Source organism: Galeopterus variegatus, unplaced genomic scaffold, assembly GCF_000696425.1.
Source record: "Galeopterus variegatus unplaced genomic scaffold, G_variegatus-3.0.2 Scaffold1260, whole genome shotgun sequence".
Lineage (NCBI taxonomy): Eukaryota > Metazoa > Chordata > Mammalia > Dermoptera > Cynocephalidae > Galeopterus > Galeopterus variegatus.
In genome coordinates, this window is record NW_007727371.1 from 106457 (window position 1) to 129332 (window position 22876).

The 22876-nt window shown below is 37.4% G+C and overlaps 1 protein-coding gene across 1 annotated transcript in view; it reads right to left on the reverse strand.

Annotated features, from left to right (window-relative positions):
- NIPAL2 (NIPA-like domain containing 2) overlaps positions 1 to 22876 on the reverse strand; it is a 61236-nt gene that overhangs the window by 24662 nt on the left and 13698 nt on the right. Inside the window, exon 5 of the mRNA XM_008575939.1 lies at positions 9885 to 9944. Coding sequence (XP_008574161.1) covers positions 9885 to 9944 — 60 coding nt within the window. The remainder of the gene's footprint in view (positions 1 to 9884; positions 9945 to 22876) is intronic.

The following is a 22876-nucleotide window of genomic DNA, read 5'->3' on the forward strand; positions in this document are numbered from 1 at the left end:
TTGTTCCAGATGAACCTGGCCTCAGGGAAGATCAGAATATGTGCATATGGAGACATGAAAACATCCAAGCTACTTGTTTCCATGTGGGCCAGAAAGTGCATGATGGATCTAGATCTGTCTAGATCCATCTAGATCACAGAGCCCAGAGGACAGGGAAGTCCATCAACTGACCATCTACTGCATTACTCATTTTGTAGCCTTTACATGCACGTGGGTGATTTTACACTATGAAACTCTGGTAATGAGCACCTTAATCATTGCCGTTTATTGGAGTCTTTTCAGTAGAAATAATGAAGGTAAATGCTGACTTTGTTGTAAGTTTTTAATTTAGGCTAGCATCTAGAATTTGAAGGTTAGCTTAGTTTAAAAAAAAATCACATCATAAACCTATGTAAGGAATGTGTTACTGTCATCATTTAACATTACTTAAAACAATGGAGGAAGGGAACGTGTGTGGGAGGGGTGACCACGGAAGGAGGGGTCGAGGGAGGACTTGCCCTTCCAAGTAACACTGAAACGGCTTGTTTATATATACAGTAATTAGTAGTCTGAGAAAAACTGACATACGTCACACTTGAAAGCATAATTCAACTTGTTTCATCACTGAGGCCAGCACTGTTATGGATGTAATTTACAACCAGCATTAACTCCAACCCGAAACAATTTGGTTTGTCTACAAAATCTCACAATTTGAAGTCAACGATTTCCTATTCCTCTTAATCAAATGAATTAGGGTTTGAACTGTAGATTCTGAAAACTAACATTGTTTGATTTTTCAGACAAGTTAGACAACAGCTATTCAGGGTATTGTAGAAGGTACAAATAAGTATCCAGTAATATAACAATTTATTCTACAATACTTTGTGAAGACAAAAATTATATGCACAATTTTTAAAGCTATTTCCAATGATAACTTTAAAAATGAAAAACAATATACATTATTAAACATTGTAATAAAAGCAAAATAATCAAAACCATATGTAAGAACTTAGGGGGAAATTATTGGTTGGGCATGTCCTTTCCTAGAAAAAAAGTATTATATAAGATATTGTTCAAAATTAGGTTCCGAGGAGGAAGGGATTTTCTTTCTAAAATACTTTTCTAAACTTGGCATATGGTGAAGTAGCATAAATCCATTGAGTATACTTTAAAAAATCCCAGAGACTTCCAACTGTTTCTTTTGTAAAATCCAAAGTCTTATTTATAATAAGCTCCTCTACCAGATATTTCTTTATCTCATCTAATAGTATCTAGTGTTAATAAACTTTCTTGTGTTTAAATTTAGTTTTGAGTGGATAACACATGTACATAGCAAAAAATTCCAAAGAAACACAAATGTAATTGGTGAAAAGTTAAATCTCTCTCACACCCTGATGGTCCACTAGTTCCCTTCCCCAAAGTTAACTACCATCACTAATTCCTGAGGCTTCCTTTTCAGAGATGTCTTATGTATGTGTGTGTGAGTGTGCATAAGTTTTATTTTTTTTTACATAAACAATAGCATATTATACATACTTTTCTGCATCTTCCTTTTTTTCTGCCTAACAGATCATTTTGGAGGACATTTCCATCAGTCTATGTAAGGCTGCCTCATTCTTTGTTATGTCTGCATAGTATTACATGACATAGAGGTAGTGTTATTTTTTTAACTTAACTTTCCAAGATTGTCCCTGTTTCACAACTTACTGTGGATTGAATGTCCTCCCCAAATTCACTGAAGCTTGACCTCTATTGTAACAATGCTACAAAGGTGGGAATCAGATTAAGGTACTTGAAAGGTTGGGCCTTTAAGAGGTGACTGGATTGTGAGGACTGTGCTCTCGTTAATGGATTAATACATTCATGGAATAATGGGTTTTCAGGAAGTGGTTTTGATGACTTTATAAGGAGAGAAAGGGCACACGTTAACTCTCTCCCTCATGCCATTCTCCTCCTGTGATACACTGTGTCTCCATAGGACTCTGTAGAGGGTTCTCACCAAGAAGAAGGCCCTTTACCAGATGGATTCCCTGGCCTTAGACTTCCAGACTCCAAAGGTAAGAAATAAATTTCATTTTCTTGTAAATTACCCAGTTTCAGGTATTGTCATAAGCAACAGAAAATGGACTAATATACATCTGCTTCCACATTTGCCTCCATGTCCATCTCTACCAATGCATATCTTCATTGCATTTCAAAACTCTCTAAAAAACAAGAAAAATGGCTGATGATTTTGCCATTATACTTTTTAAGTGCCTTTCACACAAATTATTTAATTTGAACCTCACAACACTGGGAGTCTAGAAAGTAATCTATGGCAGCTCCAGATGTCACACATTTTTTCTTAATTATTTCAGCTATGTCCAACAATTACAAAGGCAGTTCTGGATGGCTGCTGCCAGTTGTATGCTTGTTTATTTGGTGTCATTTATATATGTTTTTAATGTGATTTACTGTCTCCTTTAAGAGTTGTGTGCACATTTTTTTGTAAGTGCTTGAAAGTATTGAAGATAATCATTTGCACTTCTTTAAACAAATTTCCTTAAAATTTATTTATATCCCACCTTTTTCTAAAAGTGGTATGAGAGGTCAGTTCCTGCTATTTTTATTTCAATAAAGCCACAGATATCAATTTTTTGGAAAGAAACAAATTTCTGGCTTAGAAAACTTGCTAGTTTGCCCATTTGCTTGAAGGAGTAATCTGGATGAGTAAGATCCTTAAGGAAGCAGGCCGTACTTACATGCTCCTCACCTAGGGAAATGGTTACATTTTTAGTCAAGACTCGGATCCTGTAAGTCTACTCCAAACTGAAACTGCCCACACAACATTCAAATTTCACTGCTACTTGATAGGAGGAAGAATTCAGGCAAGTTATTCACCCTGCTGTAATTCATCTCTAGGTGCAAATTAAGTCATCATACCTTCTAGAATCCAGGAATTGGCTCTGCAAGAGGCCAGACTGGGGAGCTAAATATGCTTGAAAGTTCATCTAGAGGCCTGATGTGACAATGGACCCTGGGCTAGATCCATCTCAGGATGTTGACTACCTGCCATCAGTCAAAGGCCCCCTGAGTTAAGCTTAAAAATTAATCCAAAATTATATCTCTAAAATTATAGCCCAGGGATGATCAGGGACTGTCACTGGGGCCATCTCTAAGGGGTAACAACCCAACTAGCCACTGGGCGGAATGGGCAGGAAGGAATTGGCTGGCATCTTCTGACTGCCTAATAAACATTTCTCCCCATGGTCTTAGAAAATGGAAGGAAGGAATTGATATAACTAACAGAACACAGAGAAGAAAAAATAGTAGCACTGTACTAAGTTTGTTATTCACAGATAACCTCAGGGAACTGGTGTACAGAGCACCAAGATCTGGATATTGGAGGGGACCAAAAATGGAGCAGCCATGCTTCTGTGGGCAAGCTGCAGGTAGGAGTCAACATCAGAACTCTGGACGTTACCCATGATACAGGGATGTGGCCCCATCCTCCACTCTCACGTCCAGACCTGCAGCAAACACATTTCCTCATCAAATACAACTCAAGTCACTTAAAAATCTACAGTGGTCTGGTGGGAGTTTCAGATCTAGCTTAATACAATACACAAATATTAATAAAATATCTACCTATAAACTTGCCATATGTGCAAAACAGGTAAACAAGCTTATCCCTGCTCTTTACTGTACTTAGACTGGGTATACTGAGAGGGCATATGCCAAGGGAGTGTAATCATTTTTTGAAGGTGATGTTCTTGAAATTATTGATTTCATAGATGAGTATGGCTGAATGAAAGTTATATTATTTTTAGCATTGTACTAAATGTGATGATAATAATAACTATAATAGTAATAGCTAATACTTATAAGCACAATTCTAAATGCTTTATACCTAATTTAATCCTTACAACAAACCTGTGAAAAATGATTATACTATTGTGTTATTATACTATTGCAACATACACTATATATGTTATATAGTATATAATATAGGATATGCATAATATATAATGCATACTCTTAAACTATTGCTATCCACATTTTGAAAATGAAAAAATTGAGTCACAGAGGGAATAACTATTATGCCTAGGATTTTCCAGCTAATCAGAGGAGAGCTTGGACTGGAACCTAGGTAGTCTATTTTCTTAACTATTACACTCTACCACTTACATGCATTAAGGATCAGGGCTGCTGCAGGGACAGCTCAGGGCTGTCATTCACATTGTGATCTACGTAGGTGAGTGGTACCCCCAGGAGCTGTACAGAGCACAACCTGAGGCTGAATGCAGCATCTCTACTGGGGATAGAAGAAATTGATTCCTCCTGGCTGAGGTCCCTAGAGTCCCTGACTGGTCTCCGGTAATTTCTGGTCCTAAGGTTTCTTTAGAAGAGCATTCGTAAACTGGTGTTCCCTGGAACCAGTTTCATAAGATGAATGCTCCACCAGAAAAGGTCCCAAGTAAAATATATTTGGGAAGAAGTGATTAAACAAACTTAAATAGTTCTTTTAGTGGAAGACCTCTCAGGTCCTCTCATGTATTAGTATTCATTGTGAATCTCCTAGAGGAGGATATGGTTGTCTAGTTTGTAAAGGTATTTGACCATTCGCATTGCCCTGAAGTGGTGTTTTGGGGAAATTTTAACACTTTGAGAAATACTTGATATTTAACTGCATACAGCTGTGAGAATGCAGCCTTTGTTTCAGGAGGCTACTAGTCTTCTGTTGCAAGTCTTCTACAGATTCCTGTAGACTGAGAATAAAGTACATAAATAGAGGAAAGACACCCTAGAATTAGGCTCCTTCTGATGCTTCTGTTCACTGGCACCTCTAACATGCCAAGCTCCTCCCCAATGCAAGCCTTGGACTGCAAGATCTACATGCATAGTTCTTCCTCAACTGATACCCTGTTTCCCAGACAATTTTTCCCCTTAACTAAACCTGGAATCTTGAATTTTGTTCCCACTCTTCTGCTGAATGCCAAATAGTGTTAACTGCCCATTTTCTGGCTTCTGGAATCTGGCTTGACCTGACTTCTGGGAGAGTTTTTTAATATTCAGCTAATCTGACTCCAACCAAGACTGATTCCTTTGGTTCCTGCGATATGTCTTCTGATCAATGGGAGTCCAGCTATTGCTTTTGTGGGGTACCAGGAGTCACAGAATGAATTGGACTCCTTAACACCAAACCATTTGGGAACACCCTCCCATCACAGAGTCTCTCCAGATTCCTCAGGCTTATGGCAACTAAACTTTAAAAAAGCCCTAAACTGGTAAGTCTCAATAATGTGGTGAATCCAAATAATACTGTGGACCGACCATCAGAAAGGCTCCCATTCTTGAGGCAGCTCTAGAACCAAAATAGGCACTCTGTCCTCTCAACTAGAAATAATGGTTCGGGGCTAGATTAGTATCCTAGATACCGGCCCCAAACCAAGCTGACCTCTGGTGTGGGAGAATGAAGGAAGGAGATGGCCTTCATCTCACTATTAATCTCTTGATATTCTATCCAGGGAAACCCTTTATAGGTGACTTGAAGTAATCAAGTTACTGGTCTCTGGAGAGTGCTGATGAGTTGACTATAATTTTTATTTCTATGATGACACTATTTGGCTTAAATCAACTAGGATTTCACGGATGATTAGATTCAGTACTTTAGATGACTAAGAAAGGAGAGGAAAATACTGATTGAAGGGGAGAGAAATCTGGTGCTTTTTTACAGGAAAAATAATCATTAAAACAATTTAAAATTGTTAATCCACTAAGAATCAGGGAACAGTCCAAAGCCTGTCATTGAGTTAATAATAGTTGGTGATTCCTTTCAGACACAGCTTTTGTGAGGTCATTTTTTGAGACTAGTGGTGAAATGCTTCATAGCCACAGAGCAACATTTGGCAATAAATTAGTTCAGCTTGTTTCCACATGGCCCCAAATCTTCATTTGTTCCATCATAAAAACAAATTTTCATTTGCTCGAAGCAGGGAAAAAGAAATGATTTCCCTTTACACATTTTGACGATTTAATTTTTAGCATGCTCATATGTTAATCTTTAAAAAACACCACTATTCTTTTCCCTGTTTGTTTTTAGTCTCTGTAAAGAAAAAAATGGATTTTTTGCTTTTAACAGAAAGACCTAAATTTTCTCAAGGCAACAGCAATAAAGGCCCAAAGAAAATACTTATGACTTAACATAGTATTGAGTGAGGTTGAGAAAAAGGCCTTCCCTGAACTTCTCTAAGTATGAAGTAGCTTATTACATCTCAGATAATGATAATCATATATTACTCATTGGAGACAAGGGTATGGAATAAGTGACTACATCCTGTTTTATTCCTATGACGCTAGGTTAAAGGCAAGAATTGATCACTTTGAACTATGGTATGAAACAAATGTAACTTATCATTTACATAGCCCTACTCAAAAAGCATTAAGTTAGGAACGAAAAAAACAAAAGCCCAACCAGAGTTGTGGGAAATGTTACCTGGATTACTAAAGTTTGCAAAAATATCCTAATCAAGGTGTCCTCTGACTAACTAGTAGAGTGTGGTGGTGGGTGGTGGTGGTGGTAGTATTAGCAATGATAATAATGGCTTACATTATTGAGCATTTATGTGATAGGCCCTGTTCCATGAGTTTTACATATGAATTCATTTAATCCTGTGAGGCAGGTAACACTATCTTCATTTTAAAGATAAGGAAATTGAGGCTTAAAGAGCTTACTTATGTGACTTTGCAAAGGTCACACGGCTCTTTTATATTAAAGATTCACCCTAAACTATCATGCTATAGCTATATCAGGTTGCCATTATTAGAATACAGGTCCACCACTTCCTAATTATATGACCTTGGGCAAGTTATTTAACCTCTATAAGTATCAGATTTTGCTTCTGTAAATGGGTTATTCATATATTTAAGTGAGATAATCCATGTAAAACACTTAATATAGTACCTGGCAAGAGTAAATATTTAATAAATGTTAGTCATTACTAAAATGTGAGAAATTAGCCAAGAATCCTTCAGAATTATTAGAGATTTTATTTTGTTAGTCTGTTTGATGGGTGTGTGTGTGTGTTTCCCATCCCTCACGTTACATTTTTAGTATTACCTCTTGGAAATGAAGGTGATCACAGAAATTATGACAATTTTATTGACAGAGTATTACATTTCTCAAAGTGCTTTTATATGAATTATCCAGTCTGATGCTCAAAACAGCCATATATTTGCCGGCAAACTGAGGCTTACAGAAGTTAAGCAATACTAGGTTGGCCACACAGTTGACAGCAGAAGCTGAATCCAGACTTGAAGCCATGAGAGTGAGTTGAATTTATATCCTTTAATGTTGATGGAGTTTGTTGCTTCTAGTAATGTTTAGTTGATCTTGGGTTTTCTTTCTTTTTTTGATCTTTGGTGTTCTAGGCATATAATCAAATCATCTGCACATATAGACATTTCTTCCTTTTCCATAGTTATGACTTTCATTTATGTTTTCCTAATCCTTATAGGCAGCAGTTGTAAAACAGTATTAAATAAAAATGTATCTTACCATTTTGCACCTTTGTTAACATTTCTTCTGTTATTCCCTCTTCCAAATCCTTGAATATGGCCTATGCTTGTCCTATCTAGCTGTTAGAACTGATTTAAATGTGACGCCTGCTTTAAAAATTTCTCTTGGACCTTCCCAGCTAATCTCCTTTTATTTTAAACCAATGGTTCTCAGCTGGGGTGACTCTGCCCCCAAGGGGACATTTGGCAATGTCTGGAGACATTTTTGGTTGTCATAACTTGGGTGGAGGGTGCTAGAGGCATCTAGTGGGTAAAGGCCAAGAGAGATGCTGACCACCCTACAATGCATAGGACAGCCCCCTACAATGAAGAATTATCTGTTCCAAAATGCCAGTTGTGCTGAGGTTCAGAAACACTGCTCTAAACTAAGGGCTCAGGACATTACGATACATATTATTTTTCTACTTTTTTTTTTTTGTCTTTTTTTTGAGACCGGCTGCACTGCGCTCAGCCAGTGAGCGCTGTGAGCACACCGGTCATCCCTATATAGGATCTGAACCCACGGCAGTGCCGCACTCTTCCGAGTGCGCCACGGGCTTGGCCCTTATTTTTCTACTTTATTTTATTTTATTTTATTTTTTTCCTTTTTGTCTTTTTTACTGACCGGTAACGGGATCACAACCCTCGGTGTAACGCCCGTACCGGGGACCAGCAACGGGATCGCAACCCTCGGTGTCGCGCCCGCACCACGCTCAGCCAGTGAGCAGGAACCGGTCTCCACATGGGATCCGAACCCTCGGCAGGAGCGCTGCCGCGCTCCCAAGCGGCGCACTCTCCAGTGCGCCACCAGGCTGGCCCTTATTTTTCTACTTTAAAAAAAGTATTTATGCTTATATTTTATCACAGACTATAAATTATTAGAGGGCAGGGATTCTCTCTTAATTATATTTTTGTCATTAGTAGTAAAGATCAAGCAAATACCCCTTTATATCCATCTGTATTATTTCATTAAATAATTTAACCATTAGTCAATCATTAACTAGAAAAGATGACAGATAGATAAAAGGATTTAAAGTTTCCTTAAGAAACATTATGTGTGGATAAATGAGAAAAATAATGTAGAAACTAATTTTTTAATTTATAAAACTCAGGCTTTGGTCATTCTTATTTCTGATTCCATATAACTTCCCCCAGTGATTCCATAAACCACAATATATAAAAGAAGGTATAGAAAAATAATATGTTGGAAAAGATACAATTCACATATGAATGCATTTAGAAGAACATTTTAACCATGAAAAATCTGACAATGTTGACTAAAAACTCTGCGAGAAGAATCAAACCAAGGAGGAAAAGAAAAAGTAAAAACACTTTCAAGACATTTGGCTCAAGGGAAACATGACCAGGGAAAACAAATGCTCAACATACCAACACTGGTGTCACATTTAGAGCTCAAATTAAAAAAAAAAAAAAAAAAAAAAAGCAGAACAGTTTTAATTGATATGCAAAAAAGAAGACTTTACTAATTAAAAAAAAACTCTGCGAGAAGAATCAAACCAAGGAGGAAAAGAAAAAGTAAAAACACTTTCAAGACATTTGGCTCAAGGGAAACATGACCAGGGAAAACAAATGCTCAACATACCAACACTGGTGTCACATTTAGAGCTCAAATTAAAAAAAAAAAAAAAAAAAAATGATCTCCCTCGATGAGGGTATGCACTGTTTTATCTGAAGTGCCTAAAGTATCTGTATTCATTATCATATGTCAGCAGCAATTCAAACAGGATTATGACAAGGAAGAAAATATGAATCTCTATAATTCCTCTCACCAATAATATTTCCAACAAGAGCTAGGAGATACAATGAATAAATGATGGCTTTGCTATATAATACAAACCTTTCTTACAGCCAGGAAGGCTACTGTTATTTTTCACTAATAACTGTATTTCCAAATACAATTTTGGAAAGCAACGTCTTGTGTTACTTTTGTAAAGAGCTAAATACAAATAAGGTAGTTAGTTGGCACATCTAATTTTTTTGCAGTTTTCATTTTTATGAAGTACTTTCATGTAACAATATAACAAATAAGTTCTTTGAAGTGAAATAGTCTATTAGGCAACACAGATGTTTTCACTGAATTTCATTATGTTCATAAAAATTTCATAGTATTAATATTATAAAATAATAATTTGCTATGGCCCATAGCACGAGCAGTGGTCACAATGAAAATGGAAGTATTTCACACAAGAGTAGGCAGCTTGAAGACAGAATAACATTTAACTCTAAATAAGATTTACAACCATTTCAGTAATCTGTTCCCAGTTTTAAAGCCTGTATTTTTTATGGATAGTATTATTTATTTCCTGATCAAGCAATGCTATAATTACATGAATTAAATAATTACTTACCTAGCAAATCTGAGGCTCTCAAATTTTCTTTCAGAAATATAACAGAAATAATGGCACTGCCTATAAAGAAAATGGTCATTAGTGCTGGTTCCAATATAAAAACATATATTATTATGCAATGCTATAAGGAAGTTAAGCAATTTGTGTCTTATGCCTGAATAGCTGTGTCCTGATCAGAGACACCCAAAAGGTAAAAATGACTTCTTCCTGCTCATGGTTGAAGATATATGGAAATTGGCCTGGTTTACAATGGGCTTAGGACAGTGCCTGGGATAGTGGCTGATATACAGTGAGGGCTTAATAAAGGCTTACTGAATGACTAAACAAATGAAGGAAAGGAAGAAAGAACAAAGGCAGAAAAAGCAGGAAGGGTGGGAAAGGCAGGAAGATATAGAAGGGAAGGAAAAAAAGAAGGATGGAAAGACTTTAAATACGTCCCAAACTGAAGCTCATTATTTCCCAGCATCTCCTCCTATAATCCCTGTTCCAGTGATGCCTCTACCCACTTACTAACACCAGCATCTGGGATTCTGCCTAGTTTCCCTCTCCTGCATACTCCACATCCAATGGCTACTGGGTCTAAGTCTACATCTCACTATCTCTCAAGTCCACTCCCTCCTCTTCCTTCCCATTGTCATTGCCCTAGCTCTGGCCAGCTTCTCCTCTGGCTTAGACCATTATAATAGCTTGACCTCCCATTTCTCCCCTTTCCACCACTGAAGTAATCTCCCTAAAATGTAATCTAGGGTCTAGTCGCTGAGCCCAGCTGGTTAGAGCACAGCCTTGTAACACCAAGGTCAAAGGTTCGAGTGCCCATACCAGCCAAAACAATAAAATGCAAATCTAATGTAAATCCACAGCCTTAAAATCTCTTAATGGCTTCTTGTCATCTGCAGGACAAAGGCCACACTACTGAGCATGACATTCAAAGACAGCCATGATTTTGCTCCTGCCACTTTCCTCACCTTTGTCCTTATCTCTTTTATATTCTATGCAACCCCCCTACCGAAATAAACATAATTTCCAGAATCCATCATGTAGTTTCATGCTCAGTGGCTTTTACACGTGCAACTCTGCCTCTATGCATGTGGCCAACTCTAGACCTCTGGATTCCTCCAAGCCAAGATGACACTCCAACCTTATGCTGTGATTACCCTTGCATATAGCTGTTTCATTACACCTAAGATTTGTCTGTCCTCCCCCAAAAGACTATCAGTTCCTTTTTGTCTGAGATATGTATTTATTCTCCTAAGATCTCCAGTGTGTAGCTAGCACATAAAAGGTGTTCAGTAAATGCTCACCAAATGAAATGAGAGTATTTGTGGGATCTCAACCCTGTAGCTATTGACCCTCATGATTTTTTAGGCCCTCTTTCCCCTTACTGATGCTACTGAACTCTCTCTCCTATAGCTGAGCCATGGCCTGCTGCTATGGCCTCAGGCATGAGGGGTAAGTTAAACCTCTTTAGGTTTTTCTTATACGGCCATTCTTCTACGAGTACAGTATGGGAAAATCCAGAATTGCAATACTACAAAAAGATATGCAACATAATTTGTATTTAAAATTTTTTAACACAAATTATCAGCTGGATTTTTTTTTAAGTAAAAATACAGGAAAGAAAAATTATCATGAAGTGATATCATCATCTAGAGAAAACCATAGTTAGTATTTTTTTTTAATTTCCCTTTTGTTGAGATCAAACTATAATATGAAATTTCTTTTCTCAGTTTCCTTGGCTATCATATTACAATTTGCCATGTAATTAAGAATTCTCGGGCTGGCCTGTTAGCTCAGATGGTTAGAGCGCAGTTTTATAACAGCAAGGTCAAGGGTTCGAATCCCCAGCTGCCAAAAAGAATTCTTCACACACATAGTTTTAATGTCTGTATAATAATCCATTAAATAGCTGCTGCAGTTAAATTTGGATATGACTATGTCTAGTATTCTGGCAATTTATTTAAAACAAAATAACAAATCCACACCAGAAACCTTCATCCAAGATAAACTGGGATCCTCGTACTTTTTTTTCCTGTTTATCTTTCAACTTAGCTCTTTCTTATTTGAGTTGATCTTTGTCCTTGCAAACTTTTCCTAGGCACGTTATTTACAGGAATGAAAGTTTCACACAGATTAAACAGAATGTGGGAAATGTTCAACAAGAGTGTTTCATTTGATGGTGTGGCTTTAAAACACTAAACCAAGATTTTCTGTTGACAAACTAATGTATGGATATATAACCCATTAAATTAAGAATTGAGTCTGGGACAGGTATAAAAATGTATGAAAATTTTCTGTTTCAGATTTGGATCAAAGTAATTTCACATGTTAGAGCATTAGAAAAGGTATAAAAACCAAGATCCCCACTCCCGCATCATTGACTTCCTGTTTAATTAGGTAAGGAATGTTTCCAAGCAGAGGTAGATTAGTAAATAAAAATAGGCAAAGTAGCACTGCCCTAATACATACCAAATGCATTCCACTATGACAATCCTTGAGATGACTATTTCAACAGCAAAGGATTCCAATAAGAAAAGAGACATTGCTGGGCCAACCCCGTGGCGCACTCAGGAGGGTGCGGCGCTAGGAGCGCAGTGGCGCTCCCACTGCGGGTTCAGATCCTATATAGGGATGGCCGGTGCGCTCACTGGCTGAGTGCAGTGCAGACGACACCAAGCCAAGGGTTGTGATCCCCTTCCCGGTCACAAAAAAAAAAAAAAGAAAAAAAAGACATTGCTTACATAGTGAGGAAATCTTATAGCAGGAGGAGACTTAGAGGTAATCTACTCCAGGCCCTAAAACTATAATTGGGAAACTGAGGTCCAAACAAGTTGTTTGTCTATTCACTGATCCATCCATCCATCTAACAAACATTTATAATACAACAGAGCTGGAACTGGCACCCATATTTCTTTATTCCTAGTCCAGAGATTTTTCTAGTACATTACACTCCATTGCCTCCCTGGAAGTAAGAAAAGACATCATTTTCCTTCTCTTCCTGTTGCTAAGCCACAGTTGCATAAATAAGTTTACTGTCAGAAGGAAGAGGGTAAAATGTTATGTGGGAAATGATTTCATTGCTAAAAGCAAAAAGGACATAATCGGTAACAAAAACCTTGAAATATCCTACACGTACCAAATTATATCAGTTGTTATAAAATAATTATCAGAGTTTTGTGAAACATAAATATGTTACCCTTTCTTTCTGAAAGAATTTATAAGTCTAGTGGACTTCCTTACTCATCCAATGATCCTTTTATGTTTTAAGAGAACATGAGATTTCCTGCAAGATTTTTAGATAAAAGAATAAGAAGGTTTTTAGTTTTATTTACCTAGTAAAGAAAGTAATAAAAAAGAACATTCTATTAAGATACATTTACTTGTAACTCATTTATTTTGAAAACCATTGGTAAAATGAGAGCTGTTCTAAGCAAAAAGACAATATCTGAGCAACGGCTAATAACATGACTTCTGAGTAGTAAATTTTTTAAATAAAAAACCCCCCAATAAACAGAAGTATTTCCATATATCTTTGCAATCAGAAGTCTATCAAACTCTACCCTCTCTAGTAGTTGCTATAACAATAACCATATCCTAATGGACAGCTAGAAAAAGGGGGAAAACTACTACACATTTATTCCTACATTAAAATTTAATATTCAAAAATAGGGCTGCCTCACCTGCATCCAGGCAAGCAATGGAGCACGCCTGGGGTCCTGAGATGGGGGTCATGGGCCACTGCTCGCCCGCAAGAACATCTTAGAATGTATTTATTAGCCATTTGTGTTTCTTTGGGGTGTGTGATTTGTGTGCTCATGTCCTTCACCAAATTTCTGTTAAAGATTTTTCTAACTCATTTTAAAGCAGTTTTTATGCATTAAGGATGTAAGTCATTGTGTGTTAAATTTGTTCCTTATCAATTGACTTTTAAATTCAATTTGTGATGTTTTCTTTTGTTTGTATGTTGAGAAAATAATTTTCTATCTAAACATTAAATTTAAAAAAGGAAGAATCTTCTCATTAATATGTAAATTGAAATAGATGTAAAACATTAAAAAATTAAAATTAATTTCCATATTTAAAAAAATAAAAGAGCATTTCAAGATTGATAACATAAGCACTAAAACAGAACACATCTATAAATTAAACAGATTTGTACTAGGTATGATTAAACTACAGTTATTACTGGGTATTTACTTTGCATTCACAGTTTTGTGTGCATTTTTGATTTGAGGCATGTTTGGACAGAGGCTCATGAATACTTTCCCATTCTGGCCACTGAAAACACTGGTCTATGCAGAGAGTGCTCACTGGTCTTGATGCTTAATTAATAAATACCTTTTCAGGGGGGAAATATAGGAGTAAGGAAAACCAGGAGAAAGATGCATGCTCTCCTAGGCACTCAATAGTATCAGAAGGTTAACAAATTGTCCCTCCATTCGGATAGGCTATTTTCCCAAGCAAAACTCACCACCCACAGGCAATGAACTGTTATTTTTGGCAAGTGGGAAATGTTTACAAAATTTGACACCCTTTCCCCCCAAGCTTATCAACAATTGATGGTGGATGATGCTACTGTAGCTGCCCAAAGAATCATCTTTTCTTGGGCCCTATGTATAAAATCTGTGAAAGGGGGCCTTATTTGAGTTGAGCTGTCTTCAACTCATTCTTGTCTTATTATGTAAGGAAATGCTCAGTTGGAAAGGGTGAGGCTGATTCATGAGGGTGCTGTGAGGTGGAATATGGACAGGAATTAGCTAAAAAGACGTCCTTGCTCTTTTATTACTCAAAATGTCACTCCAGGTGAAAAGTAGGAGGTCCTATTGAAGAACTGTTGGGACAACACAGCTACCTACGATGGCAAGGTGCCGGGCTGAGAGGGGCCAACAACTGGGTGCTGGCTTAGCTCAGTCAGAACCGGCAATGAAATATGGCCCAAGATAATGCGTTATCCTCTGGGTTTTATTTCCTCAACCAGTGAGATGAAGTGCATGTGCTTCGTGGTTTCTAATTAATTTCCCCTCCCAAACATGTGAATACTAGTTATTCAAAATAAGAGAGCACAGACCAAGTTGTGTCCTTTCTATTTTCCTAAGTGGCTTGCAGTATTTGAGTGAAAAGTAAGGGATGGATCCTCTATTTTCCAAGATGTCTGTGGTCTGTGTGTGCAGGGATGACCGAAAGCACCAAGATTTGACACACCACCCTTTGCTTACTTAGTGACGATATGTTTATAATCTGCTATACTCACCAGTAGGGAGAGAAACCCAACGCCAATGAACAAACAAATGGTCAGAAATACAAATAGTTCACAATTTATTCAAAATGAGAGTAGACAAACACATAGGGAAAAATCCAAATTCACTGGTAATAAAAGAAAGACAATTTAAAGACAGGTGCTATTTTCCACACACAATTTTAAGGCTGAGTGTTGACAAGAAGAAGTGAATTCAGTACTCCCCCACATTGCTAATGTCATTGTAAATTGATATAATCTTTTTGAAGAATGATTTCACAACATCTATCAAGAGCATTAAACTATTCAAATTACTTTGACCTAGTAATTCCACATCTGGGAATCTATCCTAAGGAAGTATTCCAAAAACTGGAAAGAGTCTCAAATCTAAAGGTGTTCATTGCAGTATTATTTTTCGTAGTGGAAAATTGGAACAATTTAAACGTTCAGCAATAATAGAATATTATGCAGTCAATAAAATTATAATGGGAAAATACATAGTGATATTGAAAATGTTTATGCTGGAATGTTAAAAAAGACAAAGTTATATTTACTCAATGATTATCATATGAAAATGTATACCCAATAATGGTGGCTAAATACTCTACTAAGTTTGCCATGGAATAATTAACTCCTTCTATTCTCCTAACATCCTTATGAGATTGGTGGTGTTATACTCATTTTACAGATGAGAAATGAGGCTCAGAGAGGTTAAGTTTATTATACAGTGTCACACAGTGACTCCAGAGCCTGGCACTGGATCACATGACCATAATGTATTTTTTTTTTTTAAGGTGAAAGGTAATTAACTATGGGTACAAAATAAATTTTAGTGATTTATTGCACAGCATGGTGACCATAGTTAATAATAATGTATGGTGTATATTTCTAAATTGCTGAAAGACTAGATTTTAAACATTTTTACCACAAAAAAAAAAGTGAGGTGACAGATGTTAATTAGCTTGATTTAATCTTTCTACAATGTATACATATATCAAAACATTACATTGTACCCCATGTATATATACAATTACTATTTGTCAATTAGAAATAAAATAAAAAGGTACTATGAGGGTACTTCAAAAAGTTAGTAGAAAAATGGAATCAAAAGATAATAGGAATCTTTCCGTGAATTTTGAAGACCCTGTGTATACCAAAATCCATACAGTGGTTCTGTGGGAGTTGTGTGGGAAACAAAAGACAGGAGGAATGCTATCCATAAAGGGAAAGGACATAAAGCTTTTTCTAGTATTTTCTCTGGTGCAAAATAGTGCTTCCATTGACAGTTTGTTAATGTATTCACTTGGCCCTGAAGTTCTAATGCTTTATGGTCAGGAAGAATCTCACCATTAGTAATGAATTGACTCCTACTGATGAGTCATCTAGTCTCCTTTTGGCCATTAAGTGTCACTCAGGTTAGCAATCAGAATGGAGATTTCTGGGCCAGCCCCTGGCGCACTCGGGAGAGGGCATCGCTGGGAGTGCAGCGGCGCTGGGAGTGCAGCGACGCTCCCGCCGCGGGTTCGGATCCTATATAGGAATGGCCAGTTTGCTCACTGGCTGAGCACAGTGCGGGCGACACCACATCAAGGGTTGCGATCCCCTTACCGGTCACGAAAAAGACAAAAAAAAAAAAAAAAAGAATGGAGATTTCTTCTGGTCAAGGTTATCATAAGGAAACCTACACATGGGCATTCTGATTCAGATTTTCAGATGAAAATAGATAAAATAAAGGCCAAGCAAGTTGCTTCAGCCAAACCAAGTCTAGGTGTGAGGAAAGTGCCATTCCCGGAGGAAGGTATGTGTCCTGGTGCAGAGCTCCTCATGCCTCCTCATTTACTTAGGAATCAACTCAGAGTTTATCCTTCATTCACCTCCTCTCTGACATCACTCAGTTTAGGAGACACAGTTCTAGATTGCTGTTATTGTGGAAGAGTTATTTAGTTTAAAGTGGTCAAGTGTTGATGCTCTAAGATCCATAGCAGGCCACACAAGAGAGAAAAAACCAACTATAAATTAATCTGGTGCATGAGCGTTCAAAAAGATTATGCAAACTTTCTTTGGGTTTTTTTCTGTAATAGTGACTAATGGGGATTAGTAAATGAGAAGTTAAGCACCAAATTTCTATATGTTAGCAACTACACTCAAGAGCAGATTTTTACATGTTGGTTTAGATCTTTGTGTCTGTAGAGTAATCGACTAATGAGCATCCCTTCTATCAATTTGTAACATTAAAACATGTGTGCTTTCTACTTAAAACTCTCTTCCCCCCACCCAAATAATGATTTTTTGTTAAAGGTTTAAGAGTGCAGAAGAGAGTTCAAGTTTAAATATGTGTGGTATGGCTACTTTTAAATGCTTTTGTTCACTTTTATTTATTTTTCTTTTTTTACCCTTTGTTACCACTTCTTAAAGACAGAATCAACTGAAAATTAAAACAATCAATTAATTATACTTAACTTTGATTATGGAAATAATATTCTTATCTGATTCATTTGGGAAGAAAAAACCTTCGGTTTATAGGTTACAAACTCAAATTCCGATAAGGGCCAGTTAGGTAATCCTCTAAAGAGGAAAAAATAATGAAGGGTGATGGGCTGTGGAGATGAAGAGGGTGGGCTGTGGAGGTGAGGGGGTTGAGGTGTGGAGGTGAGGTGGTTGAGGTGTGGAGGTGAGGGGGTTGAGGTGTGGAGGTGAGGGGGTTGAGGTGTGGAGGTGAGGGGGTTGGGCTGTGGAGATGAGGGGTTGGGCTGTGGAGGTGAGGGATGTGGGCTGTGGAGATGAGGGGGTGAGGTGTGGAGATGAGGGGGGTGGGCTGGGGTGATGAGGGTCCATGGGGCCATGGTGTAGTACACAAGATCAGTGAAAGGTGGCAGTCATGATTCAGCTCTAACCAGTTTGTGAACTCTGTCTAGTCAGGAAGTGAACATTTCATCAGTTTCCATTTCCTGGACATTCAATTTATTGTATAACTCTAGGAACTGAGGAGAAACGTTAGGGTATATGTTTATAATACAGGAAAGTAGAAGACAAAATAGTAAAGAAAACTCTTTTATAAAAATAAAGGAGCCCATGATATGATAAGAACCTATTTATATAATAATGTTACAAACAGAACCTCACATGTAAATATCTGGCTTGTGGTTTCTGACCACGTATGATGGCAACTTTATTGTACTGCTAAAAAGCAAACCACAAAAACACTTTCGTGTCAGTCACAATCAAGCTTCAAACATGTGGACACACTGAGTGTGCTCACAGGCTCGATCAACTCTAACCATATTGAGGTATGGCTCCATAATTATCATTCCCCATTAACTGTAGGATTTTAGGGAAAAAAGTATGACAATTACAATGTACTCCATGGAGTTAGGATCTGAAGATTTGAGGATGTAACAGTTTGAAAAATGTCTCCTTACAAAGAGAAAAGTTGTCCCACCATTCATGTTAGCAGCAAGAAAAGTCAAGTAATTCAGGTTGATGAAAAAAATTGTTATTGTCATTTACCGAAGATAATGAAGACATAATCATTGTTCAGAGGCAATTTGCATAATTTCAAATGAGGAAATTTACCTGGATTAGAACAATAATCCTTTCTGTTCTATATTTTTCTTGGCATGCACTAATGATTAAACCTGAAAAGACTCCAAAAAAAAAGTAAAAATACTACCACTGACAAGATTAATTCTGTATTATAAATTTAATAGCACATTATATAACCATTAGCAATTTCTGTAGAAATACTTTGTGGAGTTCTCAAAAAATAAGGATGGGTGGACAAGATGTTTCAAATAAAGTTTTTAGGCTTCAGGAAAACTTTATGCTGAGAATGTATGAGCAGACATAAAATTAAAACTTCAGAGCTAAAGCAGACAGCTCAGCAAGCCACTGAGAAAAGGGATGTTTTCTTCATATCTCGAACATTAAAATAATTATCCATGTGAAGTGCCACTATCACAAGCATCCCATGAGGTTTTAGAGTTCCAACAACTTTGTCCAGGCTGGCAGTAAGCACACTGCTCCAAAGGACAGAGAGAATTTGTGGCATCTAGGTTTGTGTAACCCTACAGGTCACTTGCTCATTGGTCTCTTTGTGTTTCCTTTCATTTGTTTCTAATAAAAATCTTGGATACCAAAGTCTCTGCTTGACATGACTTCTTTGGAATTCCAAAAGGCCTCACCAGGGCTTTTTGGCTATGCTATGACCAACATCTAATGGATTACAGATACATTTCGGCTTACAGCTTCATAACAGCAATACACAGAAATACACAAAACAACATATATTCCACATCATGAGTTTCAATTTGAGCAAAAGCCAGCATATTAGGGAAAATTAGAGATGGAAAAGGCTTATCAGTCATATGTCTCATTCTCTCCTCATTTTCTCGGTGCACTTAGCTCTCCATCTTTAACCCAAATTAGCCAACAACAGGGTCACTACTTCTCTTACGAAATCATTCTAGCGCCAAAGAGACTTTGCTGCTATTAATTTTGTCGTTCCATACAAAATTCCAAGTGTTTAATTTCATGTAATTCATTCTAAATTCAATCTACTTATAACTCACTTCTATTCAACGGGGCAATGATTAAGCACCACACTCTAACCAACTGAGCTAACCGCCCAGCTCCAATTAAGTAAGGTAGCAAGTTTCTGTGTCTCATACAGCACTTGGCATAATGGATGCTCGTTCAATATTAGTTTCTTACCTTTACTGTTTCTAACCTTTACTGTAAACTACAAGAGTACTTCAAAAAGTTCATGGAAAAATAGAATTAAAGATAATATGAATATTTCCATGAACTCTTTGAAGATCCCTCATATTGCCTGAATTTAACTTGGAAAAAGGTGATATATTCTCTGAACTCTTTTCTAGTTTACTTTAAACCAATATTCTCAGAGGCATAGAACTGAAAAATGTCATTGGTGCTTCCCTTGTTTTGTTTCTCGCTCCCTGCCCTTCCAACTGCCTTGCCACCCCCTAGATAGGCAAATTTTATACTGAGTGAGGTCTACCATGAATCTCTTTAATTCCATGTGGCTTCAATGCTTTGGATTGTTGATAAATTCATTATTTTTAATAGTCTCTAAATGCTTAGGCATAGCATAGATCATAGTCATGGGGATAAATAGAAAAAGGAAAACATTAAATGTAAGGCCACACTTTGTAGAGGCACAAATGATCTAACTCAACCCCCAAAGGACAGGCTTATGAACCTTTAAGTATTCACAAGAGTGAATATTCACAAGTTTCTTGCAATGAAATGTCTAAACCATTGTGCTTCATCAGGAATTGAAATATTATTATTATTATTAGGAATTGAAGTCTTTTAAGCAAATGTTTTTCCCTTTTAACACCACAGAACAGCACATCCTATGCTCATCTTATCAAAATTCAAATCCAAACCAATTCTACAGGCTGTATTACATCATTTCCCTGTGCCATGCTCTCCTGGAGAACGCAGATGACAAGCAATGAGTCACACACAGTTGCCAGTCTCCTGGGTCTCAGTGGCATGGCGAGGACCGACACTGAACAGCTCCTTGCGAGCATGATGAGCACTGCCAAATGGGAAGTGTGGGTAGGGCCGCTGTGCGGAGTTGGGCAGGCTGCGCAGGTCGTGCAGCACACAAAGACTCCACATATGAGGGCGCACCACCCACGTCACGACCTTGTCCATTTGTATATTTCTCAGGAGAATTTCCTGACAGATGGCATCAGAGTGTCCTCTTCTAATAAAGTCAATGTATTACAACCATTTGCAGACAGACTAGGGATAAAGTGTCTTAAGAAAGGGCCAACTTTTTGTGAATTAGATAAAGTATCTTCAGAAAGATACTTTTTGTGAATTAGAAAATTCACACAATGGCACCACATAGACGGGAAGAGGGCCCATATAGGGTGCAAAGGGGGCAGAGAATAAGTCTGTTTAGCTTAGTCTAGAAGCCAGAAAAGGTCCCTTGAGAAAGAGGGTTTACCTGAGACAAGAATTAGCAATAGCTTAAAATTTTATTACAAACTCCACAGAGCATCCAACTTATTTCTTTTTACTGGATTTCTGGTATAATAAATCATTTCCAGAAAACACATTCTCAAATTGTGGTTAGATATGAAAGAAATCTGTCATTCGGCCTCCTGTAGTTAATTAGCAAGTGAGCAAAAATGCAACGAAGCCAGAGCAAGAAGATGGAAAACAGCACACACATCTAGACTGCCATGCTTTTCCCTTGACAAACTCTTGTGTCTGCTTTTTAAAAAAATGTGTTTTGTCTTGTTAGGCTATTTGGAAATTTTGGTATTTTCCAAAATGTTTTGGTAGGGAATGTGTGGAGGAGTTGAAGGATAATTGCTGCTTAATTGCTGAAGAAATGAACTGTGAGGATCCTACCTTTCTGCTACTCGCAAACTAACCACCGCAGGGGTAAGCACACAAAAAAGCATTTACTGAACTGATTCATCCATTTCAGAGAATTTAACCATCAGCCATATTTGGGGGTCAAGGGGGTAAACCCCATTATAAACAATAATATACTGTTTCTATGTAATAATAATTATAAATCAGTGACAACAGCTAGTGTTATTATGTCACGTCACATACTGAACCGTGTATCCAAACTGTTCTTAGGTGCTTGTGTGTACTCAGTTCTTCCCCATGACAATCTCTGAGATAGGAACTACTTTTATTCCCATTTTTACAGATTACAGATCTGAGGCATTAATTGGTTTTAACAACTTGCCCGAGGTCACAGAGCTCGCCAATGGCAGACCTGAGATTTGTGTCCCTAGAGCTTGTGCTCGTGATCATTCTACTGCTCTGGTTTATTGGGGTGAGTATCCAGCTTAGGCTCTAGATGAAACTGAGAACCATTAATTAAGCTTTCTTAATTAATGGCAAAACAAATGCAAATCAACATCTAGGATTCACCACACTGCTAGTATAACTAAAATAACATTTTAGTCGGAAAAACCTTTTGGGCCTATTACTCATTGAGAAAGACTGTCAGTGAGAACAGTAAGGTAAAATTAAAAGACAACACAAGGATACAAAGGCTCTGACTCTCTCAAAAAAGCTGGGCCCAGGCCTGGACATTCAGGTCTACCTGTGTACTATGATTATTCCCCATTGCACAATCTCCACTGCTAGGCATAGGCAGGTTATTTAGGTGGAGTCTCTAGCATGATGTGACTGCTTGTGAGCATTGCCTTAAGCATTCCCTAAAGGGTTTTCTGCAGAACTGTTGTCCTTTGAGATGCTTCATCTAAAAGACCTTGTTGTTAATAGGTTTTGGAAACCTGGACTACTGCATCTGCCTCTGAAAGATTCACAATGTTCCCCAGGCTGGTCACAGGGCCCTAAGAAGCTAATGAAACCTGTATGACTTTTTAAATCCCAAATTGTAGAAAGCTGTTTCATTATGGAATTCTTTGTTTCTTAGAATACCTATGAATTCACCTGTGGAACTAATGTTTGAGAAATGCTGCCTGAGGGTCAGCATGTCGGTGAGGAACAGAAGGACACACAGACAGAGGGAAAGAGAGGATATAAAGGAAGACGGTTAAAAGGAAAAAACATGTGTCAGCAAATTGAAATCCCCATAATGCTTACTAGAGTGCTTCTTATATACTAGCCCTAAAAAACATGTATCTGTTCAACTAAAGTGTGTGTTTGGATTATATAAGATAAAATAGCATGGGTGACATATTAGCAATTTTATGTGTAGTGAGACTAGCATACATGTTTAACCACACAGTATCTC